Genomic DNA, 22,358 nt, shown 5'->3' with positions numbered 1-22,358 from the left:
GGATAACCAATTAGTGCACTTTTCACCCATTTTCAGGTTGAATTTACATTCGACCTTTTCAATGACAGTGTCCTTTTTTTCAACCATTCGAAAAATCCGGCATTGGCGAAAACCATGTGTATTGGCGAATTTGCCAATACACGTGTTTAGGCGAATTTGCAGGCATTTTGACTCATTTTTGACGCAAGTTTCACCTATGACGATTCAACCAAAAAAAAAAAAAAAAGTGAACCGGCATGGGCGAAAATGGATTAAAAACTGTGCGAAAATGCCTGTAATTGAATTCCCTGTGTAGAGTTACTGACGGCACTTAATTGAATACCCCCCCATAGCCTGCAGAGAGCGGCTAGGGCAGAGACTGCCACGGGTCACATGCAACTGGGAGAAAAACACTATATTTGGTCCATAAACAGCTATTTTTTTTTAAAGAAATAACTTGCATGTGCTATATACTAATTGTATGTCATATATGCATGCTATAACGTATAAGGTCTGGGAGATAAAAAGTTGACTATTTTTGAAAGGCCATTTTTACTAAACAATTTCTGTTTACATTTTAATAGGTGGAGACACAATTATCACCCAAAGAACCAACCCTATAAAGCTTGCAATCCCTTTTAAAGCAAATTAAAACATTTTATATGCAGAACTTGATCAAAACAATACAAATATAGGCCAGCAGTAGGTTAAGAAAAGAATTTCACACTTAGTGGAGTTCTATAGGTTAAAGATAAAAATCAGAATTGTTATTATTATTAACATCTATTTACAAAGCGCTAACATATTGTGCCTGCTGTCTGGAGTGCATAACTTCCCAGCTTGAGGTACAGTAGTGGGGAGCTCACCGAGGTGGTTTATCAATAGCAAATAGGTCAGAGGTATTGGAATACAACAGTACTGGACTATTTAAGGCTTTAGAAGGCCAATGACCTTAATATTACGTTACTTTAGTATTGAATGGAACTTGCGTTAACTGTTGTATAAAGTTTTCCTTTAATGATGAAGACACTTACATTTGTTTTTTTGTTTAACAAATACTATAAAAATAACCAAAAGGGAAAAAAAGTCTCTCTCACCCATTGTCCCTTTTCTCCTTGCAGCTTACTGAAAAACAGCTTTAGCTCTCGGACCGTGAGACTGTAGCTTGCCAAAACACCCAACATGTCCACCAAGAGATCTGTACCAGATAAAAAACACATGGTGATGTTCATGCAACAAATAAAAGACTGATAAACTAGAAGTCCTTAAAACACAGTAACGATAAAGGTTATCAGAAAAAAGTAGCATGGAGATTAAAAGCCACGATTTAGTAATGGGATCATGTTCCCCTTATGTTCATTAATAATATACCACCTTTGGAGACCATGCCTACCTCAAGGTTTTTCCTAAAAAAAATAATAATGAAAAAACACACAACTGTGCTTGCAGACATTACAGCTTGTTATCACAGTAGTTAGCGCTATGGCCCTGTATAAGCCGGAAACCCCATTATAATCTCCAGAGTTTCATTATGTGGGAGCACAGCAGTGTCAGTGTTGTGCATCCTATATAATCTTATTACATCAATAGGTATTGAAGAAGTGCCAAGGTTGTCAGAGGAGCGCAGAGTCAATTGAAAGTTCTTAAATATTATTTTCGCAATTTCTTTCAGAATGATAATCAGATGGAGCTGGTACCTCTGAAATAGACTATCGAACCAAATCACCCAACGACGATACCACTCATTATTTCATGTTTTTCCAAATGATTAAAAAGTTTTTGTTATTAAAATAAGGATAAGACTCTTACATTAATATGGACATTAATGGGTTAGTTGGTAACACTTGGGACACGTTGTCTACCCCACCCGGGGAGGAGCTCCTATGGCAGCTTGTCCACCCACTTTGTCTAAGATTGGCAACCAACGCGTTTCGTCTTCAAGACTACCTCAGGGGTGTTTTCTAAATTTAAGAGACAGAGGACATCCTAGTGATTAATTTAGAGTTAGACTCTCGTGAATAAAATATTAAATTAAAAATCCAAGGGATCTTTTAGTGACAGTGAAAGTCCATTTAAGAATATCTATCCAGGGGATCATTAATAACAATGTAGCTGTTATTTTGCTGTGAGCTCTTGCATGTGCTCCCAATGCTGTCCTGGCTTTAAATGAGGGGCTATTTCAGAGGTACCAGCTCCATCTCTATCTGATTATCGCTCTGAAAGAAATTGCAAAAAGAATCTTTAAGAACTTTCTAGTGACTGAGCGCTCCTCTGACAACCTTTGCACTTCAATACATATTTGGTTCTACGCTGGCAAGAGGACCTGTTTGGGAATAGCCGCCAACTCCCCCAAAGATTATTGTATTTTAGGTGGTTTTACAGTCAAGTGTTAGCGCAATTTGGTTATATTGTCTGTCTACATCAATAGGTATGCATGAAGTTTGTTTTTCTTGCTATTACCGTTCACCCTTAGCTCTACTCTTAGTGATCAGTGCATACAAGCATGCTTTTATATGTTTATTTGTATTTTAATAAGCACATTATCCTATACATTTCAAGCACACACACTGGGCATTCCGTGAACATTTGGTAAGTTAATCATAAACCATATTCTATTATGTAAGCCTGCAGTACCACATACACGTTTCATTTTACTAGTCTTCTGCCATCCCTAGCCAAACCCCAAGGAAAACGAGCATGCAAGTCAGAACTGGGAAACCTATTCCATTCACTACTTGAAAAATGGAGGAAGATGAAAGTCCAATCAGGAGATTACGGTTTGCAATTGGTAACTCGCTCAGTTAATAATTTTCACATGTGGATATGAAAAGAACAATGTAGCACTGCGAAAGATCTCTGCAGCATTCAGTAATGTAAAACTAGTACAAACGAAAGAGGGAAGGGGGAAAAAAAAAAACACACGGTATTACACCATTTCTATATTGGTCCTCTTTACGTAGAATGGTATATTTACCAAAGAAGTCTAATTGCACGGTTTGGTCAACCACCCTGTTCTATACTTGCAGAAATACCATTAGCAGTTCAGAACACTATGGCTGTGCCATTGCCATTTTTTACCAAATTGGAAGATCGTTATACCATGTGGACTCCAGAGATCAATTCTGATCAAACATGACAGATTGGAAAATTGGACCAGTTAACGTCCCTCTGTTCGTATGAGATTACCAGGTATATTAGATATTAGATCCCTCACTGAAGCCCTTGATTGCTGAAATGATCCAAAATTAGCCGTCCACATGTGACCACATAAATCCATTCATGGATCGGTCTGTACGTCCATCTAAAGCCCCAAACACTGGGCAATTTTGAGCTGAAAGCAGCTAACTTTTGGTGATTTGAGCTGCTTTCAGCTCAAAACTGCCCAGTGTGTATGCACAAGCGATGAGCGGTGAGCGCTGATGCGCGCTCCTACTTCATCGCCAGCGGCTGCCGTTCATCTACTAGTATCCCCAGCAGATGAGCGGTGGGGCAGACGGCTTTCCATAGCGTCCTGCTATGGAAAGCCGCTCACCCCCGCTGACATCACTGGGCAGAGGGAAAAATCGCTAAGTGTGTATGCACTGAGCGATTTTCAGCCCAGCGATGTCGGCAGTCATCGCTGTGCATACACGCCCAGTGTGTATGTACCTTTACACTAGGTCACTAATTTAACACTTAGAAATAAACCCAGTTGGCCATTTGCATTTCACCGCAGCTTGTATTATATATGGGTTCCTGCTGTAACATTACTCTAGATGGTGGTATTAAATGAATTACCTGCTATCATGCTGTCAACTTTGTCAATTATGTTCAAAACTTGTTCAACCAAGCCAACTTCTGTGCAGATGAGGAGATTGCGAATGCTTTTCTTCAAGATGGCAGTGAAGATGCTGCAGATCTCGGCTTGGCAGGGGACATCGCATTTGTTCAACAATTCAACCATACAGAAAATGCGCTCCCCCTCTTGAATGATGAAATTCATCTCCAAATCAAATTGTCCTCCTACAAGCTGTAACAATTTTTAACATCATAAGAATGAAGGTAATAAATAAATCATGCAAAAAAAAACAACCACCACCACCACATGGATTTAATGTTAAATTGTATGATATGTAGGGCGAGTGTGAGAGAGTATCACCCCAATCTATACCAGACTGGTTTCCAAGAGTCAGACCAGCACTAAATTTAATTTCAGTAAATATTTTCAACATTTAAATCTGTTACGCATACTTTTTTGAAAAATATCCTTGTCTAATGAAAGTTATCCTAGCATTCAGGGAGATATGGTTGCACTATAATTTATGTCATATAACATAACTCACCGTCTCACAATTTATAAGGTTTATTATACCTGAATAAAAATCTACAAATTTCCAGTAAAAATTTAATTTTGTTAAGACTGAAGAGAGATGCACTGTTCACTATTGCCATGAAATGTGTGCATCTATTGTTCACATTTCTTTTCCTGCTGTAAGGTGTGCACAATCATTCACAACACTGCTGCACAGCAACTTAACTGTTTTCCACGGGTTCACTACGATATGCCGGTGGTTGGGCTACCGGCGACCAGCATACCGGCGCCGGGAGCCCGACCGCCGGCTTCCCGACAGTGTGGCGAGCGCAAATGAGCACCTTGCGGGCTCGCTGTGCTCGCCACGCTACGGGCACGGTGGCGCGCCACACTATTTTATTCTCACTCCAGGGGGGTCGTGGACCCCCACGAGGGAGAATAAGTGTCGGTATGCCGGCTGTCGGGCTCCCGGCGCCGGTATGCTGGTCGCCGGGAGCCCGACAGCCGGCATACTGAAGACCACCCGTTTTCCACCAGCTTTTGCATCACTATAGTGCATAAGGTGTGACTCGTAGCCAAAAATAGAATCCAACCACAAGCAACATCAAGCATCAGACTACAGTATAGGACAACAGAATGCAGAGGCAACACAGCAAGAGTATTTGTGTGGACGATTCATTTGTAAGGCTTTACACCAAGTTATCAAAGATTTGCAGTATATATAAAATTATCATAAATTGTTTTTAAGATGCCACACAGATTACGCAGCATTGTACAAGCAATAGACAGGTAACAGTGAAAATAGACACATCAGAAGCTATAGTAACTGTAATCTGAAATATCACTGGAACACCACAAAGCAAGTAACAATCAGACTAGATAGGACACAGATAAGGAAGACAATTGGGAGATTCACTAGGCCACGACAGGAATGGAACGATGAGTCATGGATAGAGGAAGCAGTCCAGCACTCCATGAGACTGTACCCAATGAAAGGCAAAAATACAGAACCAGAGTCGCTAAAGGGGACTATGCCAGACAAGGAGCCCTAAAAGCAAAGATACTACTGGTGAGGTACACAAAGAAGCCTTCCCATGAGAGGAAGATGGGTGAATAAGTAGAAGGTGAAATGGGAAGAAGCGGTGGTCAGCGAATGAGTGGAGATTTATTAAGAGGCTTAGCTGAAATGTCATTTTTGAGTAAATAATTGTAGATTGTAAGACTAGAAGAAAGTCTGATTTGGTGTGGGAGTGAATTCCAGAGGAAAGGTGTAGAATGGGAGAAATCTCTGTGGCAAGCATGAGAAGAGTTGACCTGGGTGAGGGGTGATAAAGATATCAGTCAGAAGAAGAGTAGTCTACACAGAGATGAAGTGAGAAGTAGTAGGGTGCAGAGTTATCAAGTGCTTTCTAAGTAAGAATTCTAAGTTTGAACTGGTCTCAGGGGGTATGGGGAGCCAGTGAAGCAAGTTCCAGAGAGTTATGGCAGACAGAGCATTTAGAAAGGAATGGGACAAGCAGCAGTGTTCATGCTAGACTGAAATGGAAAAAGCTGAATGAGGTGGAGTCCAGAGAGAAGGAAGTAACTATAGTTAAGCCAGAAGGTGAGGACTGCATGTACAAGAGTTTAGTGACATCATGGATGAGTAAGAGCCTGATCTTAGAGTAACTGCAGAGATGGAAGCGGAAAGAGTGGCAATATATTGTACACCTGTGTGGTGAAGACAGAGAAGAGTCAAAGATGACACCTAGATGGCAAACTTAGGGGATAGCCAGGAGGGAAAAAGAATAAGGATAAGCATGTTAAATTTGGGAAAACGCAGAGATTTTCAGAAGGAGATTACAGAGAGATAAATTTGAGTATTGTTAACATAAAGGTCATATTGTAAAAGTGAAGGAACTGAGATGTTTACCAAAGGATGAGGTGTAAATTGGAAAAAAAAATGAAATAAATAAATAAAATAAAAAAAGAGTAGGGGACTAAGGTTTGAGCCTTGGAAAATGCCAACTGACAGGAAGGCAGTGGCAAGTGGAGTTAGATGTAGAAACCGAAATGGAACAGTTATTGAGGTAGGAGGAGAATTAGGAGAGGATCAAGGAGACCAAGGGGTATATGCAATTGCGGTCGAATTCCGGCCGGAATTCGACAGTTTTTAAATTCGACAGTCGCACATACCCTCCCACCGGACCCAAATTCGACATATTCAATAAAAAACGGATTCGACAGTCCCGCTGTCGAAAAATGGACCAATTGACGAATAGTGTGCGTCCTGGATTCGACTTTTTGGACGGCACAAAAGTGTTTAAAAAACCCTGAAAAAAATTGCATGGGGTCCCCCCTCCTAAGCATAACCAGCCTCGGGTTCTTTGAGCCGGTCCTGGTTGTAAAAATACGGGGGGGGGAAATTGACAGGGGATCCCCCCCATATTTTTACAACCAGCACCGGGCTCTGCGTCCGGTCCTGGTGCAAAAAATACGGGGAACAAAAAGCATAGGGGTCCCCCGTATTTTTAACACCAGCACCGGGCTCCACTAGCTGGAGAGATAATGCCACAGCCGGGGGACACTTATATACTGGTCCCTACGGCCGTGGCATTAAATCCCCAACTAGTCACCCCTGGCCGGGGTACCCTGGAGGAGTGGTGACAACTTAAATCAAGGGGTCCCCCCCCCCCCTCCAGCCACCCAAGGGCCAGGGGTGTAGCCCGAGGCTGTCCCCCCCCCCCATCCAAGGGCTGCGGATGGGGGGCTGATAGCCTTGTGTCAAATAAAAATAAGAATTTACTTACCGATAATTCTATTTCTCGGAGTCCGTAGTGGATGCTGGGGTTCCTGAAAGGACCATGGGGAATAGCGGCTCCGCAGGAGACAGGGCACAAAAGTAAAGCTTTTCCGATCAGGTGGTGTGCACTGGCTCCTCCCCCTATGACCCTCCTCCAGACTCCAGTTAGGTACTGTGCCCGGACGAGCGTACACAATAAGGGAGGAATTTTGAATCCCGGGTAAGACTCATACCAGCCACACCAATCACACCGTACAACTTGTGATCTAAACCCAGTTAACAGTATGATAACAAAAGGAGCCTCTGAAAGACGGCTTCCTACAACAATAACCCGATTTTTGTAACAATAACTATGTACAAGTATTGCAGAATAATCCGCACTTGGGATGGGCGCCCAGCATCCACTACGGACTCCGAGAAATAGAATTATCGGTAAGTAAATTCTTATTTTCTCTATCGTCCTAGTGGATGCTGGGGTTCCTGAAAGGACCATGGGGATTATACCAAAGCTCCCAAACGGGCGGGAGAGTGCGGATGACTCTGCAGCACCGAATGAGAGAACTCCAGGTCCTCTTTTTGCCAGGGTATCAAATTTGTAGAATTTTACAAACGTGTTCTCCCCCGACCACGTAGCTGCTCGGCAGAGTTGTAATGCCGAGACCCCTCGGGCAGCCGCCCAAGATGAGCCCACCTTCCTTGTGGAATGGGCATTTACATATTTTTTGCTGTGGCAAGCCTGCCACAGAATGTGCAAGCTGAATTGTACTACAAATCCAACGAGCAATAGTCTGCTTAGAAGCAGGAGCACCCAGCTTGTTGGGTGCATACAGGAGAAACAGCAAGTCAGATTTCCTGACTCCAGCCGACCTGGAAACTATATTTTCAGGGCCCTGACAACATCCAGCAACTTGGAGTCCTCCAAGTCCCTAGTAGCCGCAGGTACCACAATAAGCTGGTTCAGGTGAAACGCTGACACCACCTTAGGGAGAAACTGGGGACGAGTCCACAGCTTTGCTCTGTCCGAATGGACAATCAGATATGGCTTTGTGAGATAAAGCCGCCAATTCTGACACTCGCCTGGCCGAGGCCAGGACCAACAGCATGGTCGCTTTCCATGTGAGATATATCAAATCCACAGATTTGAGTTGTTTAAACCAATGTGATTTTAGGAATCCCAAACTACGTTGAGATCGCCCAGTGCCACTGGAGACATCAAAAGGGGGTTGTATATGCAGTACTCCCTTAACAACTTCTGGACTTCAGGAACTGAAGCCAATTTCTTTCTGGAAGAAAATCGACCGGTCGAAATTTGAACCTTAATGGACCCCAATTTGAGACCCATATACACTCCTGTTTGCAGGAAATGTAGGAATTAACCTAGTTGAAATTCTTCCGTGGAGCCTTCCTGGCCTCACACCATGGAACACATTTTCACCTAAGCAGTGATAATGTTGTGCGGTCACCTCCTTCCTGGCTCTGACCAGGGTAGGGATGACCTCTTCCGGAATGCCTTTTTCCCTTAGGATCCGGCGTTCACCCGTCAACGCGGCTGCGGTAAGTCATGGAACAGACATGATTCTTGCTGAATCAAGATCCTTTCTAGTATCTCTTGAAGTTCCGGGTACCAAGTTCTTCTTGGCCAAACCGGAGCCACGAGTATAGTTCTTACTCCTCTCCTTCCTATCATTCTCCATACACTGGGTATGAAAGGCAGAGGAGGGAACACATACACCGACTGGTACACCCACGGTGTTACCAGAGCGTCCCAGCTATTGCCTGAGGGTCTCTAGACCTGGCGCTTCATGTGGGACGCCATCATAACCACCTTTGGTCTTTCCCAACGGTTTACAAACATGTGGAAACTTCCAGATGAAGTTCCCACTTTTCCGGGTGGAATTCATTCATGCTGAGGAAATCTTCCTAGTTGTCCACTCCCGGAATGAACACTGCTGACAGTGTTATCACATGATTTTTCGCCCAGCGAAGAATCCTTGCTGTCATTGCCCTCCTGCTTCTTGTGCCGCCCCGTCTGTTTACGTGGGCGACTGCCATGATGATGTCCTACTGGATCAGCACCGGTTGACTTTGAAGCAGAGGTCTTCCTAGGCTCAGAGCATCGTAAATTGCCCTTAGCTCCAGTATATTCATGTGGAGAGAAATCTCCAGACTTGACCACACTTCCTTGGAAATTTCTTCCCTGTGTGACTGTTCCCCAGCCTCTCAGACTGGCATCCGTGGTCACCAGAACACAGTCCTGAATGCTGAATGTGCTGCCCTCTAGAAGATGAGCACTCTGCAGCCCCCACAGAAGAGACACCCTTGTCCTTGGAGACAGGGTTATCCGCTGATGCATCTGAAGATGCGATCCGGACCATTCGTCCCGCAAATCCCCCTGAAAAGTTTTTGCGTGAGATCTGCCGAATGGAATCGCTTCGTAAGAAGCCACCATTTTTCCCAGGACTCCTGTGCATTGATGCACTGATACTTGGCCTGGTTTTAGGAGGTTTCTGACTAGGTCGGATAACTCCCTGGCTTTCCCCTCCAGGAGAAATACCTCTTTCTGGACTATGCCCAGAATCATTCCTAGGAACAGCAGACGTATCATCGGAAAACAGCTGCGATTTTTGGAATATTTAGAATCCACTCGTGCTGTCGTAGAACTACTTTAGATAGTTCTTTTCCGACCTCCAACTGTTCTCTGGAAACTTGCCCCTTTCAGGATATCGTCCAAGTAAGGGATAATTAAGATGCCTTTCTTCTTTTAAGAATCATCTTTTCGGCCATTACCTTGGTAAAGGCCCGGGGTGCCGTGGATAATTCAACGGCAGCGTCTGAAACTGATATTGACAGTTCTGTATCACGAACCAGAGGTACCCTTGTTGAGAAGGGCAAATTTGGACATGGAGGTAATCCTTGATGTCCAGGGACACCATATAGTCCCCTTTTTTCCGGTTCTCTATCACTGCTCTGAGTGACTCCATCTTGATTTGAACCTTTTTATGTAAGTGTTCAAAGATTTCAGATTTAGACTATGTCTCACCAAGCCGTCTGGCTTCAGTACCACAATATAGTGTGGAAGACTAATACCCTTTTCCTTGTTGTAGGAGGGGTACTTTGATTATCACCTGCTGGAAATACAGCTTGTGAATTTTTTCCCAATACTGCCTCCCTGTCGGAGGGAGCCGTTGGTAAAGCAGGCTTCAGGAACCTGCGAGGAAAAAATGTCTCGACTCTCCAATCTGTACCCCTGGGATAATACTTGTACGATCTAGGGGTCAACTTGCGAGTGATCCCACTGCGCGCTGAGACTCTTGAGACTACCCCCCCACCTCACCTGAGTCCGCTTGCACGGCCCCAGCGTCACGCTGAGGACTTGGCAGACGCGGTGGAGGGCTTCTTTTCCTGGGAAGGGGCTGCCTGCTGCAGTCTACTTCCCTTTCCTCTATGTCTGGGCAGATATGACTGGCCTTTTGCCCGCTTGCCCACATGGGAAACGGAAGGATTGAGGCTGAAAAGACAGTGTCTTTTTCTGCTGAGATGTAACTTGGGGTAAAAAGGTTGGATTTCCCAGCTGTAGCCGTGGCCCCCAGGTCCGATGGACCGACCCCAAATAACTCCTTCCCTTTATACGGCAATACTTCCATGTGCCGTATGGGATCTGTATCACCTGACCACTGTCGTGTCCATGACATCTTCTGGGAGATATGGACAACGCACTTATCTTGATGCCAGAGTGCAAATATCCCTCTGTGCATCTCGCATACATATATATAGAATGCATCCTATTAAATGCTCTATATCAATAAAATATTTTTAGTCAGGGAATTCGACCAAGCCAACCCAGCACTGCATCTCCAGGCTGATGGCGATCGCTGGTCGCAGTATAACCACCGTATGTGTGTATATACTTTTTAGGATATTTTTCCAGCTGCCTATCAGCTGGCTCCTTGAGGGCGGCCGTATCTGGAGACGGTAACGCCACTTGATAAGCGTGTGAGCGCCTTATCCACCCTAAGGGGTGTTTCCCAACGCGCCCTAACTTCTGGCGGGAAAGGGTATAACGCCAATATTTGCTATCGGGGTAAACCCACGCATCATCACACACTTCATTTTATTTTATCTGATTCAGGAAAAACTACAGGTAGTTTTTTCACTCCCACATAATACCCTTTTTTGTGGTACTTGTAGTATCAGAAATATGTAACACCTCCTTCATTGCCCTTAACGTGTGGCCCTAATGAGGAATACGTTTGTTTATTCACCGTCGACACTGGATTCAGTGTCCGTGTCTGTGTCGACCGACTGAGGTAAATGGGCGTTTTTTTTTAAAAACCCCTGACGGTGTTTCTGAGACGCCTGGACCGGTACTAATTGTTTGTCGGCCGTCTCATGTCGTCAACCGACCTTGCAGCGTGTTGACATTTTCACGTAATTCCCTAAATAAGCCATCCATTCCGGTGTCGACTCCCTAGAGAGTGACATCACCATTACAGGCAATTTCTCCGCCTCCTCCAACATCGTCCTCATACATGTCGACACACACGTACCGACACACAGCACACACACCTGGAATGCTCTGACAGAGGACAGGACCCCACTAGCCCTTTGGAGAGACAGAGGGAGAGTTTGCCAGCACACACCAAAAAACGCTATAATTACATAGGGACAACCTTATATAAGTGTTTCTCCCTAATAGCATCTTTATATATATATTTATATCGCCAATTAGTGCCCCCCTCTCTGTTTAAACCCTGTTTCTGTAGTGCAGTGCAGGGGAGAGCCTGGGAGCCTTCTCTCCAGCCTTTCTGTGAGAGAAAAAATGGCGCTGTGTGCTGAGGAGATAGGCCCCGCCCCTTTTCCGGCGGGCTCGTCTCCCGCTCTTTAGTGAAGTTTGGCAGGGGTTAAATATCTCCATATAGCCTCTGGGGGCTATATGTGAGGTATTTTTAGCCAGTATATAGGTTTACATTTGCCTCCCAGGGCGCCCCCCCCCAGCGCCCTGCACCCTCAGTGACAGCGTGTGAAGTGTGCTGAGAGGAAAATGGCGCACAGCTGCAGTGCTGTGCGCTACCTTTAGAAGACTGTCAGAGTCTTCAGCCGCCGATTCTGGACCTCTTCTAACTTCAGCATCTGCAAGGGGGCCGGCGGCGCGGCTCCGGTGACCATCCAGGCTGTACCTGTGATCGTCCCTCTGGAGCTGATGTCCAGTAGCCAAGAAGCCAATCCATCCTGCACGCAGGTGAGTTCACTTCTTCTCCCCTCAGTCCCTCGTTGCAGTGATCCTGTTGCCAGCAGGACTCACTGTAAAATAAAAAACCTAAGCTAAACTTTCTCTAAGCAGCTCTTTAGGAGAGCCACCTAGAATTGCACCCTTCTCGGCCGGGCACAAAAATCTAACTGGAGTCTGGAGGAGGGTCATAGGGGGAGGAGCCAGTGCACACCACCTGATCGGAAAAGCTTTACTTTTGTGCCCTGTCTCCTGCGGAGCCGCTATTCCCCATGGTCCTTTCAGGAACCCCAGCATCCACTAGGACGATAGAGAAAGAATATTGTTTTTTGTAGCAGAACTACAAGTCCCAGTAAGCCTCCCCGCAAGCTGGTACTTGGAGAACCACAAGTACCAGCATGCGGGGGGGAAACGGGCCCGCTGGTACCTGTAGTTCTACTGCAAAAAAAATATCCAAATAAAAACAGTACACAGACACAGTGAAAGTAAAACTTTATTACATACATGCATACCGACACACACATACTTACCTATGTTGACACGAGGCTCGGTCCACTTCTCCAAGAAGAATCCACGGGGTACCTGAAAATAAAATTATACTCCCCAAAATCCAGTGTAGATCTGTCCTCTTCTGTTTTGTAATCCACGTACTTGGCAAAAAAATAAACCGCATTACCCGGACCACGCACTGAAAGGGGTCCCATGTTTACACATGGGACCCCTTTCCCCGAATGCCGGGACCCCCGTGACTCCTGTCACAGAGGGTCCCTTCAGCTAATCAGGGAGCGCCACGTCGTGGCACTCTCCTGATTGGCTGTGCGCGTCTGAGCTGTCAGACAGCACATAGCACAGCCGCTCCATTATCTTCAATGGTGAGAACTTTGCGGTCAGCGGTGAGGTTACTCGCGGTCAGTGGATGACCCCTGGGACCCCTTTCAGAGACTAGATATCCATCTGGATAGTGTAAATCTTTTATATGGCGAAATTTAGAAGTAATGATTTAAAACTAGGACAGTTTAACATATGTAAGGCAAAGCTGTCGGAGGACAGTAGGTTTTTTTTTGTAAAACTTTATTAAAACATCTCATCATGTATATCAATGTGTTTCGATTCTGGTAAACTGGAAAACTATCACAACAGCTTATCAAAGCATCAAAAACAGCAATATAATCTTCAATATCACAATTACTCATGGCAGAATCAAATCAGTATATACATCAAACAATAAACCAAAAATCCCCAACTAAAATAATTGGCACAAGCGTGAAAAGACCTATGCCCAAATGGGTCTCTTTACGTGCATCTCAGCTCACTACCCACAGGGGGGGGGGGGGGGGGGGGGGGTGTATGTGTGTATATATTATACATACATACATATACACACACATATATACATACATACTCACAAACCTATAAATACACACACATATATATATATATATATACACACATATATACACATATATACACACACATACATACACAGCTCAAAAAAAGGGAACACTAAAAATCCTGGATCTGAATGAATGAAATATTCTATTAAATACTTTGTTCTTTACATAGTTGAAGGTGCTGACAACAAAATCACACAAAAATTATCAATGGAAATCAAATTTATTAACCCATGGAGGTCTGGATTTGGAGTCACACTCAAAATTTTAAGTGGAAAAACACACTACATGCTGATCCAACTTTGATGTAATGTCCTTAAAACAAGTCAAAATGAGGCTCAATAGTGTGTGTGTGGCCTCCACGTGCCTGTATGACCTCCCTACAACGCCTGGGCATGCTACTGATGAGGTGGCGCATGGTCTCCTGAGGGATCTCCTGCCAGACCTGGACTAAAAGCATCCGCCAACTCCTGGACAGTCTGTGGCGTTGGTGGATGGAGCGAGACATGATGTCCCAGATGTGCTCAATTGGATTCAGGTCTGGGGAACGGGCGGGCCAGTCCATAGCATCAATGCCTTCGTCTTGCAGGAACTGCTGACACACTCCAGCCACCTGAGGTCTAGCATTGTCTTGCATTAGGAGGAACCCAGGGCCAAACGCACCAGCATATGGTCTCACAAGGGGTCTGAGGATCTCATCTCGGTACCTAATGGCAGTCAGGCTACCTCTGGCGAGCACATGGAGGGCTGTGCGGCCCCCCAAAGAAATGCCACCCCACACCATTACTGACCCACTGCCAAACCGGTCATGCTGGAGGATGTTGCAGGAAGCAGAACGTTCTCCTTGGCGTCTCCAGACTCTGTCACGTCTTCACATGTGCTCAGTGAGAACCTGCTTTCATCTGTAAAGAGCAAAGGGCGCCAGTGGCGAATTTGCCAATCTTGGTGTTCTCTGGCACATGCCAAAACGTCCTGCACGGTGTTGGGCTGTAAGTACAACCCCCACCTGTGGACGTCGGGCCCTCATACCACCCTCATGGAGTCTGTTTCTGATCGTTTGAGTAGACATCTACATTTGTGGCTTGCTGGAGGTCATTTTGCAGGGCTCTGGCAGTGCTCCTCCTGTTCCTCCTTGCACAAAGGCGGAGGTAGCGGTCCTGCTGCTGGGTTGTTGCCCTCGTACGGCCTCCTCCACGTCTCCTGATGTACTGGCCTGTCTCCTGGTAGCGCCTCCATGCTCTAGACACAGCAAACCTTCTTGCTACAGCTCGCATTGATGTGCCATCCTGGATGAGCTGCACTACCTGAGCCACTGGTGTGGGTTGTAGACTCCGTCTCATGCTACCACTAGAGTGAAAGCACCGCCAGCTTTCAAAAGTGACCAAAACATCAGCCAGAAATCATAGGAGCTGAGAAGTGGTCTGTGGTCACAACCTGCAGAACAACTCCTTTATTGGGGGTGTCTTGCTAATTGCCTATAATTTCCACCTGTTGTCTATTCCATTAGCACAACAGCACGTGAAATTGATTGTCAATCAGTGTTGCTTCCTAAGTGGACAGTTTGATTTCACAGAAGTGTGATTGACTTGGAGTTAGTGTGTTTAAGTGTTCCCTTTATTTTTTTGAGCAGTGTGTGTATATCAAATATAGATAGAGAACAGCGCTAATTAATTCTCTGGAGCAAAAGTACATACAGCAAACACAAATGTGTTTAGGAAATCAATTAGCACTTTAGTGAGTGCTGGAATGTCACTAGATCCTCCTCAGCTTTTTTTTTTTTTTTTCATCAATAGTTTTTTATTGAAATTTTTTGCATTGCAAACAGGGGTACAAAAAGGAAAAAGGAAGGGAGGGGGGAAGTAGGTACATACGCATATGAGAAAACGCTTTAACAGACATATGCAGACAATTCAAAATCGATCACACCAATACATTGTAAGGCAAACACCTCCTCAGCTTTTATAGGACCGCTGCTCCCCTTTTTTGTCAATCCGAATTCCAACGAATGTAACAGATCTACAAAAAAAGCATATATAGGGGGCGCTCCATAGTGCATAAATGTATTTAATAAAATGACATTAAAAAACCTTACATAGTAAAATTCAACTCGTACCAACTGTTAACCAGTGTGGGCTGGTTACCACATGATTCCACAAAAAGTTTCCCGGCAATAACGAACCGAAAACCGCCCGGCTGTAATGGAGTCCTCACCCCGCCGTGGACCACTGCCGCTGGAGAGCCGCGGGTAGGATCACACCTGCCGTTGGCTTCAGGATTCAACAGCTCCGGGAAGCACTAGCGTCAGTAGACTCCGCCTTAACGCGTTTCGTCGTCGACTTCGATGTACACATACATACATACATACATACATACATACTTAAAAAAAAATTGGATAAGGATAATAAAAAATAAAAAAAATCACTTAAAATGAGTATTTATATCCAAATTTAAGTTAGTAGTATACAACTTTATAGTCTAAAAAGTTTTGATATATTTTTGTATAAGGAGTATATTGGGTATATATAAATCCCTACAGATCACCCTCTATTGCTATTTCGGTGAAAACACTATACCACCCTGGAATCAGTAAAAGTTCAGTAGTATTCCTAACGTTCATGCATTATTGGTATGTATAACCATCCCTATTGGACCTCATAAGCCATTTGGAAGTACTCTAGTGGATAATCCTTCTGATTATTCCTAATTTTCCTCTAGGTCTAACATTAATTGTTGAAAATATTTATATTTCAGTTCCATTTGAGCACTATCTTCAGTTGAAGATTATTATCTGAAAAGCTTGACTTTACCTTACACCAATTGGGTATGTATATTTCATAATACCTGCTCTCCTCCTTTGACTTTCTAATTGTAAATTTATTTTGGTAATAAGAATCTGTGTGTTAGTTTTCAGATTGCTTCAAGCAGACACTTCTAGTGATATTTATGCTCTTTTGAAAATTATTGTTATGTGTTTACATTCATTTGTTATTGTCAAATTCATTACCATTGTTTGTTGTACGGAGTTGATTTGTTTGCCACTTAGATAATGTACCCCTGAGGAAGTCCTTCGGGACGAAACGCGTTGGGTTCTATATCCATTCGATATTTATATCACCAGTCGAACTATAGCCTGGCTAAGAAAACTGCCATATTCAACTGGAAAGATCTGCTTTTAATTTTTATGAAAAAACAGGATTTTAATACCTACCGGTAAATCCTTTTCTCCTAGTCCGTAGAGGATGCTGGGGACCACATCAAGACCATGGGGTATAGGCGGTTTCGCAGGAGCCATGGGCACTCTTAAGACTTTTCAATGGGTGTGAACTGGCTCCTCCCCCTATGCCCCTTCTCCAGACCTCAGTTATAGGAACTGTGCCCAGGGAGACGGACATTTCGAGGGAAGGACTTACTTTAATACTATCGGTGAGATACATACCAACTTACACAGGCATGAACTAATTGCAGCAACATGCTGAACTAAGACAACACAACTTGTGTAACTCTAATAACTAAACTGCAGGTAAAGTACGCACTGGGACGGGCGCCCAGCATCCTCTACGGACTAAGAGAAAAGGATTTACCGGTAGGTATTAAAATCCTGTTTTCTCATACGTCCTAGAGGATGCTGGGGACCACATCAAGACCATGGGGTTTATACCAAAGATCCAGTACAAGCGGGAGAGTGCGGATGTCCCTGCAGCACCGATTGACCAAACTTTAGGTCCTCATCGGCCAAGGTGTCAAACTTGTAGAACTTTGCAAATGTGTTTGACCCTGACCAAGTAGCTGCTCGGCACAGTTGTAATGCCGAGACCCCCCGGGCAGCCGCCCAGGATGAGCCCACCTTCCTAGTGGAGTGGGCCTTTACCGACGTCGGTAACGGCAATCCAGCCGTAGTATGAGCTTGCTGAATCGTATTTCTGATCCAACATGCAATAGTCTGCTTGGAAGCAGGACACCCAATTTTGTTGTGAGCATACAGGACAAACAGGACCTCTGTTTTCCGTATACGAGCCGTTCTAGCAACCTAGATTTTCAAAGCTCTAACCACATCTAGAGACTTTGATTCAGTGAATGTGTAAATAACTACTGGCACAACAATAGGTTGGTTTATGCGGAAAGATGAAACCACCTCAGGAAGAAAATGCTGTTGAGTTCTCAACTCTGCCCTATCTTCATGGAAGATCAGGTAATGGCTCTTGTGATACACCCACCGTGCGGATGCCAATGCCAAAAGCATCACCACTTTCCAAGTGAGAAACTCTAACTGTATCTCTTGTAGAGGTTCAAACCAATCCGATCGAAGAAACTGCAACACCACGTTAAGGTCCCATGGTGCCACTGGAGGCACGAATGGAGGCTGGATGTGCAGAACCCCTTTCACGAAGGTCTGAACCTCTGGAAGAGAGGCCAATTGTTTTTGGAAGAACACTGACCAGGCCGAAATATGGACCTTGATTGATCCCAATCGGAGGCCCACTTCCACAGCAGCCTGTAGAAAATGGAGGAAACGTCCTAAATGAAACTCTTCAGTAGGAGCTTTCTTGGATTCACACCAAGACACATATTTTCTCCAAATACGGTGGTAATGTTTCGACGTTACTCCCTTTCTGGCCTGAATAAGAGTGGGGATGACTTCCTTGGGAATACCCTTCCTGGCTAGGATCCGGCGCTCAACAGCCATGCCGTCAAACGTAGCCGCGTTAAGTCTTGATACACACACGGCCCCTGCTGCAGCAGGTCCTCGCGAGGAGGAAGAGACTGAGGACCTTCTATGAGCAACTCCTGAAAATCTGGGTACCAAGCCCTCCTTGGCCAGTCTGGGGCAATGAAGACTGCTCGAACCCTTGTTTTTCTTATGATCCTGAGTACCTTTGGGATCAGCGGAAGTGGAGGGAAGACATATACTGACCGAAACACCCACTGGATCACTAGCGCATCCACTGCTACTGCTTGAGGGTCTCTCGACCTGGAACAGTATCTCTGAAGCTTGTTGAGACGAGATGCCATCATGTCTACTTGAGGAACTCCCCAAAGACTTGTCACCTCTGCGAAGACTTCTTGGTGGAGGCCCCACTCTCCTGGGTGGAGATCGTGTCTGCTGAGGAAGTCTGCTTCCCAGTTGTCTACTCCCGGAATGAATATTGCCGACAGAGCTTGTAGATGTTTTTCTGCCCAGTGGAGGATTTTTGTCGCCTCTGCAATTGCCGCTCTGCTTTTTGTTCCACCCTGCTTGTTTATGTACGCGACTGCTGTTACATTGTCCGCCTGGATCTGCACGGGACGGTCTTGAGGAAGATGTACCGCTTGTTGAAGGCCGTTGTAAATGGCTCTCAGCTCCAGCACGTTTATGTGAAGGAAGGCTTCCCGATATAGTTGGAGCAGTTAAGAGCAATATTATCAAGGCCTGCAGTCAAGACTTGGCCTGCTTGCATTTGTGAAGAATGCATCTGTTAAGAATGTGTTTTAAGAATGGAGTTAGAACCGGAACTGAAAACAATCTCTCCTCTCTTCACAGGTAAAAACATCATCCTCATGCTTGTATATCTGAGTCTCTCATCTCTCTCTGGCTACACTTTTCACACCCCAAGAAAGTTTGTCTGCAAATGTCTGTGATCCTTCTTCAATGCAAAATCCCCTCTGTTAATTAGCTGAACTTCTGATTGCACACCTCCCCCTTTGCCAGCTGATATAGTTGGAGCAGTTAAGAGCAATATTATCAAGGCCTGCAGTCAGGACCTGGCCTGCTTGCATTTGTGAAGAATACATCTGTTAAGAATGTGTTTTAAGAATGGAGTTAGAACCGGAGTTTGAACTGGATTTGGACTACGCTGAAATCTCTAATTAAACTAGTTCCCCAAACACTGCAACTCAGGACCATCATGTGGTCTCTCCTCACCTCTGCCATGAGAACACCAGGACCAATGCTTACTACTCCTCTGTCCAAGAACATCGTGACTGCCCCCAGGACTACCCCTCAAACTGAGCAGGGAACTGAGGGACGTGCACATCAGGACCAGACTTTGCTGGGTCAGTTCCATTGGACATTAGTGTGCTCCCCACATTCTCACACCCACCCGCACTGCTCTCATGAGACCAGGTCATTTATCATTTTAACAAAATAATGTAAGCACAGTTTTCCTGCAAATGTGTTTTTTTTCTCTTCTCTTTCTTCTTACAGGATACTTCCACCCCACTGTGTGTTATTCCTGTAATGTGTACCTCCATTGGTTGCACACCCTGCCAGCAGTAACCTACGCAGTGCGCCCCACATGGCTGCCTCAGATGGTTCCTCCGTGGGCAGGGTGTGCTTCATTTGGATTTTTCCATGCAGGGCATAGCATACTCCTACACACGTGTCAGTTTTCCCATACATGCATGTGGCCCTTGTATGGCTCATCTCCCACTGTGTAACCTTCGTAGTGCGCCCAACATGGCTGCCTTATCTGGTGCACTTGTGGATGGGATGAAAAATACATGGACCTGGGGGCGTGGCCTGGTGGCTGACTGGGTAGGACGCTTCTTTATGCTGGTTTCAGATCGCAAATGCCGGATCCCACCCGGTAAGAGAAACGTGTACTTACCGGGTGGGATCCGGCATTTGCGCTCCTTTGCTGGCTTTCCGACCCGGCAATATACCGGGTCGGTTGCCATAGCAGCGGGGGGCACAGCAGCAGCAGGGGCAAAGGTGGAGGCGGCGCCGGGACATGAGCTCATCTCCTGCCCCGCCTCTCCCTATGCTGTGAATGGAAGCCGTGTCGCATCGGAACGGCTCCCATTCACAATGCACCTGACCCGGTATTCAACCCGGTAATAACCCTTTTTTACCGGGTTGAATTACCGGGTCAGGCGACCCGCTAATTCAGCAAAGGACCTTTCACATCGCACACTGACCCGTTTCGACACGGCAATATGCTGTGTCGATACCGGGTTATTTGTGCGATGTGAAAGGGGCATTAGAGTGCTCCTGAGGTTGGACATCTAAATCCCCTTTTCAACCACCCACTGCTTCAGATACCCGTACGCACGACGGCGCTTCAGTGCGGGAGGACGGAGCAGCAGGGGCCGCGCGGCGTCACACGGGGAAATCGCCGCTGCCTTGGGAGGAGATCACCACTGGTGCCGGTGGGGGGGCGCCTCGGCGCTGCGCACCAGCGGCTGCGACAGCATCTCCTCCGGCGCTGCCTGCTCCTGGAGCCTTGCGCTGCCTGACAGCCGTTCTAGAGGGAGACAGGCTCCAGGACTACATTGCTCACACTGCAACTGCTGGCTCCTTGCACAACGCATAATCTGCTACTTAACAGCCGCCCTGAGGGGAGTTCAACCCTGGGGTTGTGCTGCGACTACTGGCTCCTGGTGCCACCCACTAATTGCTAGCTGTGCTGTGGGTGCGGTGGTGGCGCTTTAGCTTTTTCCTCTGGCGCCATATGATCCTTCCTCCCCTCAGCCTACAGGGAAACATGCCCTAGAGCTGCGGTGCGGTGGCCTGACCTCGGTGCTGCTCATTGATCATTGGCCACCCTGTAGTGATAGCAGTGGGGTCTCTAGTCTAGCCTTTTATTTATTTTCTCCCTCTAACGCTACCAGACTTTGGCTCCTCCTGGCCAGCAGGGAGTCAGGCTCAGGGGCATCACTGAAGCCGCCTGCTCTGTTCTGATATCATACGAATGCCACCTTAGAGCACTGTCTGCCCTTTATCGGCTACCCGGAATGCTGGCCTAGCAGTGCAGTTTGTCCTACCTGGACCGTAATAGTACTCTTTATACCATTCCCTTTTCTACTTAACATACATTTCACAAGCAGCGTCTGCGTCTCCTTTTACATTTGTGATTCCCCGCCTACCTTACTAGTCCTCTATAATGGCGCAAAAAAAAATAAGAAAAATACACAGGCCCCCACACATTTTTTTTGGATTAAAGTCTAAGGGCCCTCCAACTACTGCATTGCTTACGGACTCTCCTTCCTCCCCCGGTTCTTCAGAGACAGGTATAGACCCGCAGATCCAAGCAGTTATGACCAGTTTACTGGAGGGGGTTCAATCTGCCTTTAAACAAGAACTCTCCACAGCCATTGCCGACTTCAAGTCTGATCTCACGGCCCTTGGTAATCGTACGGATGCTCTTGAATCTAAGACGGATGACCTCTGCCGCTCTCAGCAACGTCTTGACTCGGAACTCTCTAGACTCCACGATGAGATGGAGGAACTCAAAGAACGTCAAGAAGATCAGGAGAATCGCTCCCGTCGAAATAATCTGCGTATACGTAACGTGGCGGAATCGATCCTTAGCTCCGCTTTACCATCCTTCTTGAAAGACTTTTTCCAACACGCATTGCCTGATCTCTCAGGTGGCGACTGTCTTTGCGATAGAGCTTACAGAGCGCTTCAGGCAAAGCCTGCTCCGACTCAACCACCCAGAGACGTCATAGTTCGTCTACATTATTATCGTTCCAAGGAACAGATCCTAATGTCTGTTCGAGACTCCCCAGTGATCGATTTCCGAGATATGCATCTGCAGGTTTTTCAAGATCTGGCCCCCTCTACTATTAAAAAGCGTCGAGACCTCCAGCCTGTTACTAGGATACTACATAAGTATCAAATACGCTTGGATTTCCTTTTATGCTACAGGTTACGGTGAACAACTCCACTCACTCCGTTAAAACTTTGACTCAGGGTCAGGAGCTGTTGGC

At 45.8% G+C, this 22,358-nt stretch overlaps 1 protein-coding gene across 2 annotated transcripts in view; it reads right to left on the bottom strand.

Annotated features, from left to right (window-relative positions):
• The window catches only part of LRBA (LPS responsive beige-like anchor protein), a 1,108,277-nt gene that overhangs the window by 973,115 nt on the left and 112,804 nt on the right, over positions 1-22,358 (bottom strand). For both annotated transcript variants that reach the window (XM_063920568.1, XM_063920569.1), the window contains exons 2-3: positions 3,757-3,988; positions 1,077-1,177 (exon numbers count right to left, since the gene is read on the bottom strand). In XM_063920568.1, coding sequence (XP_063776638.1) covers positions 1,077-1,177; positions 3,757-3,988 — 333 coding nt within the window. The remainder of the gene's footprint in view (positions 1-1,076; positions 1,178-3,756; positions 3,989-22,358) is intronic.

The sequence above is a fragment of the Pseudophryne corroboree genome, chromosome 1, assembly GCF_028390025.1.
Source record: "Pseudophryne corroboree isolate aPseCor3 chromosome 1, aPseCor3.hap2, whole genome shotgun sequence".
NCBI classification, from domain to species: Eukaryota; Metazoa; Chordata; class Amphibia; order Anura; family Myobatrachidae; genus Pseudophryne; species Pseudophryne corroboree.
The sequence above is the reverse complement of the archived record's forward strand: the minus strand, read 5'-3'. Positions and strand labels throughout refer to the sequence as shown.